The 9,173-nt window shown below is 40.3% G+C and overlaps 1 protein-coding gene across 4 annotated transcripts in view; it reads left to right on the top strand.

The window, feature by feature from the left end:
- The first annotated feature begins 6,449 nt into the window (after positions 1 to 6,449).
- unc5db (unc-5 netrin receptor Db) overlaps positions 6,450 to 9,173 on the top strand; it is a 201,690-nt gene continuing 198,966 nt past the window's right edge. For all 4 annotated transcript variants that reach the window (XM_010876658.4, XM_010876659.4, XM_010876657.4 and 1 more), the window contains exon 1: positions 6,450 to 6,763. In XM_010876658.4, coding sequence (XP_010874960.1) covers positions 6,682 to 6,763 — 82 coding nt within the window. In that variant the 5' untranslated portion in view covers positions 6,450 to 6,681. The remainder of the gene's footprint in view (positions 6,764 to 9,173) is intronic.

Genomic DNA, 9,173 nt, shown 5'->3' with positions numbered 1-9,173 from the left:
TTAAAATTAAAGTTCTAAATCCATGTCAAAAATGAGATCACATCCAAAGATATTTTTTTCCCCCTTAGTCTGGAAGATAAATAAAAATAAATCCCCATTAATAGCACATCTGGTGCTATATTAATTACTCATCCAACTAAGGGGAATATGCTGTCCTGGATGAATCTGTAACCTACAGCTGCTGTTATTTCATAGAAATAACAAATAAAGTAGGCTGTTTCTTTTGATATACAGTACCAGTCAAAAATGTTGACACACCAAATGGGTAACATTTTACTGGTATTGTATATTTCTGCCAGGTATTAGCCTACATTGCAGTTTAGAGCAAACTTTATCATTATTTGCAACGGAGTTACAGAATGTGTGCTCCACACTGACAGACGGGCAACTTCCTGATAATTGCCAGACATTGTTGGTGGGGTCACTGATTAGATAGAAGATGGGAGCCTGTGGTGTCTAATACATGTGAGATATGACAGTTTGCTGTATATTCAGAATTGTTTCTCAAGCTACTCATAAATGTGCTCCAAGTAGATCAGGTTTGACCTGTTGTAGACCATTGTATGCAATATTTTACTATGTACACAGTGAAACATGATCACATCCTATCCAACAAAGAACATTGGATTTTCATGAATTTAGCAGATACTCTATCTAGGATTGCTTTCAAGAACATTTGGATTTGTGCACCTAGCTCAAAGGCACATTTTAAGATTTTCAGGTTGGTGGCAAATGCTCTAAACAACAGGCTAACTGCGAAGTTGGTCTGTAATTTTCTTTTTTCAATAACTCTCCATTTTTGTCCACTAAATTGGTTCCTTCTCTATTTGTGGGGCCATGATGTCTAGGCCAAGCGACTGCATCATGTAAGCCTCATGTCTAACACAGGCTAATCACATTTACATGTGAATATAGTTTCTCTGGTGCGAGGGTAGCGGGTGCGTAAAAGTGAGGCAAAAAGGAAAACATGAAAACAACAACGACACAATGAACAATGTTTCTATACTTTCATATCAAAAGAAAGGCAGTACCACACGGCCTTCAACAACGACACAATGAACAATGTTTCTATACTTTCCTATCAAAAGAAAGGCAGTACCACACGGCCTTCAACATAAGAAGACACAATAACCAATGTAAATATACCAATGAACCACACCAATCAATGTAATTGTGACGGCTGCTCCGCGTGGCTCCATTTTAACTGTTTTCTTATACTCTGTTACTTCACACTATTCCTATTCTTCATCAAATGTCCTCAGGTTTAGACAAGACTGTTTGGTTGACATGGATTTTCCTGAAGTCTCACCCCTGGTTTTCTCTGGTTGGCCAGTGTTGACCGGGAAAAGATTCTGTGTGAAGAACTCTGTGACCAATTCAGTCACAAGCTGGGGGTGTGACATCACTGAGAGAGTTCCTCATTTTCCAGCTCTGTAACCACTGCAAGTGGTCACGTGCAGGTATAGCTGTGCCTCTCTGTAATATTTGCTGTCTATGCAGTTCCTTGTTTGTGTGTGTCTATACAGCTTCCTGTAGTGTGTTCCTTACCATCTCTAGCTCTGGGTGCTTCTCCACCTCCAACCCTGAGGGCCCCTTTTCAACCCTGGAGCAACAGGCTCTAGCAGTTGCCGTCCAGTACCCATATGTTGCTCTCTGTCTCACCACAACCTGCATATGGCCAAAGGTGCCAAACATTCACCCAGCTCTTTGTTATCCAGATGGAAGAAAGCCCCCAACAGTCTGTCTAAACTCTCAGCTAGCATCGACCGTGGTCACATCCAGCAGAGACCACATCCCCTGACCACCTCCATGCTCCACTTTAAGTCTCTCCCAAATGGGCCATATAGTTTTCTCCCCACTGCGTTGCCTTGACCACTATACTGCTATTCCCAACGCTGACAGCAGGGAAATATGTGTTTACCGTTTTACAAATGTGGTAGCTGCTTTGAAGAGCTCCCCGCGGCTCCAGTCATGAACTGGGGGGTTGGATGACTGGTGGTGAGAGACTTTGTGCTCTTCATCCTTAGTTTCCAGCTCAGCAACAGGGTCAGCGGTCACCTGCAGCTACAGCTGTTCCCCTCACAGATATCTACTGTGTTCTTCCCTCATTACTCTTCTAAACGTCATCATATCTGACTGCATTATGTCTCTGGTATATATTGCCACAACAACTAACAATAACTCTCCTCCTTGCGCTATCTCCCAAGTTATTTTAATCTCGTTAGCTTCGTACTAGTTTTCTGTTTCCATTCCTGTTTGCCATTCAAAGTGTGTTGATGGGTCATTGTAATAGTACAGTTTCAATGTGTAGTTCACATTCCTGGTTAATTGATGCATGTAATGTACTCTGGTGGGTCCCTTTTGCCTCATGGTAGCCATTCGCCATTCATGCTGTTATAATACCTGGGAAATATGTCTGCCACTAATTATAACTGGCTTGTTGTTGGTAGCTTCACCTCTTCTTCATGGGTGTCAGTCATCCTATCTTTAGAGCTACTTTAGTGCTGTCCTGCCGCCTAGGGGCATTGTATATATGTCCCTAGGTGGCATTTTATATTTGCCTATTCCTATAATATGTATATTTTCTATACTATGCATACATACATTTCAAACACACCTGCTACACAGGCGTTTGTCATTGTCTGCTATTGTGCAGAGTGTTAACAGTGGATCACCGGCTTGCAGCGTATAACTAATAGAATATAGAGGGGCCGGAGTTCCACTCCCAGCACGCTCATCTTACATTCACAATGTACCAGTGTACTACGGCAGATCGTCATCTTAGAATGCTAGGCACTCAGCATATTACACTTATATTCTTAAGTCTATCGTAGATTGCTAAACTGTATTTTTATATACAATATAAACATAGGTTTAATATGTGAAATTATACAAAGACTTTGTAAATGCTGATCAGGACATGCATAAAGGTTTTTCACGCCAATGCTGAGGAACGGTTACACACACCTTTCTGGCTTTGAGTAATAGACTTTATGTCATGTTGGTGCTGTCCCAGGGTGTGGCAGCACCCACCTCTCTGTCCTGCTCCTCCTCAACGGTGTTGTAACCGCCAGCGTGGGAACGATGGCAGCAGCACCCCTTTCCCACACCTGTGTCTTGTTGTGTTCGATAAACTTTGCTTTAAGTTGCCTTGTTTCTGCCCACCCCCTCGTGGGTTATTGTCCTTTGTGTGGTTTGCTGTGTGTAGTGTGCTGTTTTGACTAACAGGATAAACTGAATTAGTCCGCCTCCGTTACTAACTGGTGCTTCTTTGCCTCCTTTACTATGTGCATTACACTAACAAACCTGTGCTCTCCTCAATGAAAACCTCCACTGATATAGGTCTGAATCAGACTGACTTAGGTGTGAATCAAGAAGGATTATATCATTTAAACAGCTTGACAAGAAGAATATTGGTGAATGAACTAGCCTAATAAACAAACATTTGACCAGGTGTCTGAATGGACTCAGGCCTAAATGCATGCCGGCATTTCTGATATAATAACCATTGGCTTGCATGTGTGTAAGTGACATTAGCCCAGACGCACGTGGTTTGCCAACTGTGTCCTATTTTATTGCATTTACATTCACATAATTTAACAGATGATTTTATACACACCATAATTCACCCGTAGAAAAATATTTGTTTGTTTTTACACTGGAAGGTGATTGATTAGCCAATACAACATTATTATGCAATATCATACCACAGCAATAAATGTTACGTATTACACAAGAATGACAAATGGCTACAGTAATAAATAAATGATCTAAGACGGTATAGAGTGAACTGGAAAAATGCTCAACCTCTCCGCTTTTGAGTGTAACATTAGGAGGTTTGGAGAATCTGAAATTAAATGGAGTGAACCGCTCCATATACTCCACCGTAGAGGACCTTCCTGGTTATCCTGCTGGTGGAAATGATCTGGGGTACAACAAGGACACAGCACTCTTGAGGCAGATGTGCCCTGATTTCGGAGGAGGTCAAGAGCATAATCCTTGGGACACGGGTGGTATCATAAGACCTCCCACCGTGGATGAGTTGACTTATGTAGTGGAAGAAGAATAACAACACAGGCATGGAATAGTCCAGGCACTTTGTCAACCAGCCGGCGTTGTCTTTTCTTTTCGACAGGGGACTGCACACAATTCGCCACATTGGCCTCAAGCACTGTCGTCCGTCTGTACCAAGGGTTGGCATGTGTCTCACGGATAAATGCAACAACATATTCCTTGAGAGTGAGAAAGCTAGTCTCTCATCATTCTCTCTGGCACATCTCAATTTTGGCACGCTATTTTGTTTTTCAATGTTTGCAGTGTAAACATTAGAATAAAAGTACAGCTGAGCTGTGCAGGTTAGTCTGGTCCAAGCTTACGATTGGCACAGCCCTGTTTCCATGAGATCGAAGCTTGTTGTGGTGGTGGTGAGAGAGACAAGCATATTTGCCTTTTTTTCTCACTTAGAGAACTAGAACGAGATTCACATAATATATTTTCCATACTCTGCTCTGATGGTCATGAACCTACAACACTCAACTCTCCAGTGTAGCACTTTATGTATTTCCTTCTAGATTCAGGAATGTGGGAAGGCTGCTGGAGATCTTCTGACAAGCAGGCAGACTAACAGGCAGTGTGTTGGGCAGACAGATAGACAAACATACACAGAAACACAGACTGACAAGCAGGCTAGCAGAGCGGCTGGAATCCAGACAGACAAACAAACAGCAGATATATAGACTCACAGTCAGTTAGTCTGACTTTCTGTCTACGAGTGCATCCGTCTTTCTGTCTTTCAGACAAATCTGTCATTTTTTCTGTCTGTAGGAGTATTTGTCTGTCTTTCTGTCCGTTAGACTGTCTGTAAAATTATCTGTCTGCCAGTCTGTCCATCTAAGGGTATATTTTTCTTTGGCTTTGTGTGTCTGACTGTCTCTTTTTCTGTAAGCGTGGTTTTCTGTTTGTCTATCTGTCTGTCTGTGAGGTTATTTGTCTCACAGTCTCGTAACTAAATCTCTAATCTGGTCCTGTGTACCTCATTTAGCAGAGCATTGTACTTGCAAATGCCAGCTGTGGGTTTAATTACCACAGGGGCCAGTATGAAAATGGAAGCACTTACTACTAAGAATACTCTGGATCAAATGACTTGCATGTATAATGTAAATGTAACACTGTCCCATTTTCATCTTTAGTTGTTATTTCCCGATTGACTGTGATTTATATTTGGCAATGTAATAATCTAAAGAATGTATGATTGCATGGGTTTTAAGGCTCAAATTTCAGAATTGTATTTTGACGCTTCTTCTTGCCTCAAAAATTACATCACCTTAAATAAAATGTTTCCTATTATTCAATAATTTGGTACCCCCATATATTATTGCTTTTGCTGCAATTCAAATACGGGGCACAGAAAAACCGATGAAAATTATTTATTTCATTACATGCCAACATGTTTTTCATTTCCCATGTGCTGTGAAAATATCAAAATATTTTACAAGGTGTGTCTTGTTATAATTAAAAGTACAATGAAGTATGTTATGATCTCACAAAATGCAAGTGTTATAGTGAAAACTGATTATCCAACCTCTTAAGATATTAACCTGAACATTTTCATTTTTCAGTGATGCCCTTTGATGATGTGCCTTGATGTGAGTCCCATTTACTAGACATGCAGAGGTAAGACTGTGATGGAGGAGAGTCCGTCATGCTTGATATAGAAGCACAGAGGGCATCTTAAATTAGTATTTTGAGTAATTTCTGGGTCATTTTTTCTCTCCTTTTTTAGACAACTCAATATGAAGCCTGAAAACTTGAGTGTGATGAAAAAGGCTGGCCAATGTTTGGAAGTGCTGGTACGTACAGTACCCCCGAATGTAATAGGTATTGGTGACACATATGCGTCAATGGGAATTGTCCCTGCCAAATTTAATGGGAAGCTGTGATGAAACTGATGAAAATCAAGGATATAGGGAGTTCAACCTTGAGTGCGATATTAATCTTCATGTGTTTTACAACTAGGGTTATAAAGATATTCAAAGATCACATAGGGGATTTCGAATGTCTGACTTGTAGGCTAAGTGCTGCAGTTCAAGACCTTGGGAATTACTGGTTAGAACTGTACAAATCCGGGTTCGAATATATGGAGCATTCAAGACGTTCGAACATGTTTTTCTGAATTCTTCATGACCCAATAATATCCTCACCTTGGGGTTGGGGTGGCACATATAACCTTATTGTAATGTAACATCAAACTGGGTTCAGCAATAAAGTTATATCGGAACAGATGGACTCGACCCTCTTACAGAACACCAGACACTATTTGTTCAACTGCGTAACTCTCTCCGGGCGTCGCCGCCCGACTCCTTTTTTCTCCGCCCACCATGATGTGCCATTGGTTAATACCGGTCTGTCATAACGCACAGTGGCATGAAAGGTGTTAGAAAAGTCCGAGCTGTACCCCTCGACGTCTGTTCGTTGACACGGTAGAAAGTGAAGATGCTGTTCTCCCATGTACTAGCGCAACGTTCGTTCCAGCTGGCGAGAGAGACTGTCCCCTGGTCCATGATAATTACGCAGGAACCCGTTACCGGCAGCACCTTGTCAGGGCTTCCAAGAAGAGGGTGAAAACGGGGTATTTGTCCCTGTTCAGCGCATCCACTTGGAAAGTGAAGCAGCTGCTACAGTATGGGTGCGCTTACGAAGGGACGCTACCTCTCATTGGGCTTCGTGTTCCTTGTTTTTTGCACGACGTGCACAACGTCGAAAGGTAAGATTACAAACAATACATACTCATTCTATCCCAATGTGTGAATGATTTGTGAGCTTGATTTGTCTCCAATATTGAGTCTAGTTAGTGAACAGGTGTTGTTTCTTAGTTGTGCTCACTTTACCCATCCGTTTCAAGTTGGTTATGCCTTGCCCAGTGTCTCTGAATGACTTGTATGAATCTGTATGAATGTGTTGGACACTATTAAAAATGTGAGCACTGTTTGATCATTAACGTCTTTGCACCACTTAGCTACAATGTATGTAGCCTGACAGGTTCAGTCATTTTTACACTGCGCGTAATGTCGACATGAGTCATACATCTGGTTATTTTCATTTGAATTGTATGATCTCTTTTCCAACAATTCTATCTTCTCTGACTCCCCAATCTGCTTCCCAAAATGTACATCGTTTCCTCCTCCCTCACGCTTTCTGTCATATTGAGCTGGTTGAATTGTTTTGCGCTTTACAACAATATGTATGTGTGGTGTGACTGAGCAACAGGCGCTATAAAGGTGCCATGCCATCATAATCGAGATGATTGATTTTGATGGCACCATCACAGTGCCTGTTGCATGTAGTGAGCAGATAATGTTACATTATTTTACACCATTGCAAAGTATGAATTACAATGTCGTTCAAAGGCAAATAATGAAAGTCAGATGACATAAGAATGTAAATAATAAACAATAATTTAGCAAAGTCGTAATGTATGTTGGATTACCTAATTTTAAAGTATAACTTATTGAGGCATGTTGTTGCAAGTATGTTTCTTTCACAGCTTACCCATGGCTGTGACACCTTTAGTCATTACATGAAAACATTATGGTTGTGACACCTTTAGTCATTACATGAAAACATTATGGTTGTGACACCTTTAGTCATTACATGAAAACATTATGGTTGTGACGCCTTTAGTCATTACATGAAAACAGTGTATGTATTTTGATTGAAGCTCAATGCTAAATTAAAATCTCCATGCTCACACATTTAAGCCAATATGACAATAATTTCCATAAAAATGTGCAGATCAGTTTGATTGGAGCTACACATCACACCACTCGCCATGAGCTGTTGTGACGGTACTCGGAACCATACACAGGAAATTCATTGGAACTTCAGCCATCACCTAACAAATATTCTATATGATGCATAAACAGTGATATCAAAATATACCCATGTGTGTAAATATACTTATTAAGGAAATGTCAAGTATACAGAGGGGGTTGTGCCTATACAATTGGCAGAGATATTTTAAATTTGAAGTAAGTTTGAGTCACAATTACTAACTTGGCCACGCTTTTATTAAAGTAACAGTTTCACTTTTTGAGTTATTAGGTGTATAATTAATCACAATCACATGCCAGCTTTTGCACATAGGAAATCAATGAAGTGTTACCATCTGGGAGCATTTATAAATAATGCTATCCTATTTTTTTGGCAAAGATTTCTGAGTTCTGAAACATTATAGGTCAAAAGCGATGTTGCTTTGCAACGTAGCTGTTAGCTCGCCAGTAGATGTCTACATTCTGTAGCAGACTAGCAAACACTTGTTCGGTGAGAACCTTAGCTAATAATCAAAAGACATCAATTTACAAATGTACTTGGCTATTAATAGCCTGTCAGCTCATTGGTAAACTACCCAGTACATTACTGTAACATACTTAGCTATTGATATGCCTTGGTAAGTGGTGATGGTGTTCAAGTTTTCTGATGAAAATGCATGAATGCCAAAGTAAATAAAGCAACTGAAGAGAACACAATATATTTGTTCCCTGGACTTCAAACCAGAACAGTGACATGGTTCAACAAGTCATTAGTCATTATTCATTAACTCTTAGACTCAAGAGTAATACTTGTTTTTCCAGAATTGGCTCATTCATTTTAGTCATTTGCTTGACCTGCTGGCTGCAATTAATTATTCTGCAGGATTAATACCAGCCCCTCCAACAGTGGCCCCAGAGACTGACTTGCAACTGTCTGAGGCAGTCTAAGCATAGAGTGAAACAATACATGTTTAGAACTGATAATTGATTGCCTATGGTGCAAGAATGACTCCAATTAAATGATTATTAAATGTTATCAATGGCCACAGCTTTGTAGGACCAAAATATAGGCTACACAACAGCCTCTGCTCAACTCTTGAACTTGCGAAGTAAGCGTTGTGGCCTGCTGCAGCAGTTTGTGAGCAGTTATACTTTGAAAATATAGTATATGGTTTTTTAATTGTGCATCTAGCAAAAGAGGAATTTACTAGTCTAGCAATGGTTCTGTACAGCTCCTGCATGGCAAAGGTTGCAATAATCACAAATAATAAATACAAATACTTTACCCTGTAACAGACGTTACTTACCAGATGTACTTATCTGTTTTGAGAAAGTTCTGAGGAAGCTTGAAGTATTACTGACAAC

This window comes from Esox lucius, chromosome 13 (assembly GCF_011004845.1).
Source record: "Esox lucius isolate fEsoLuc1 chromosome 13, fEsoLuc1.pri, whole genome shotgun sequence".
NCBI lineage: Eukaryota > Metazoa > Chordata > Actinopteri > Esociformes > Esocidae > Esox > Esox lucius.
The sequence above is the reverse complement of the archived record's forward strand: the minus strand, read 5'-3'. Positions and strand labels throughout refer to the sequence as shown.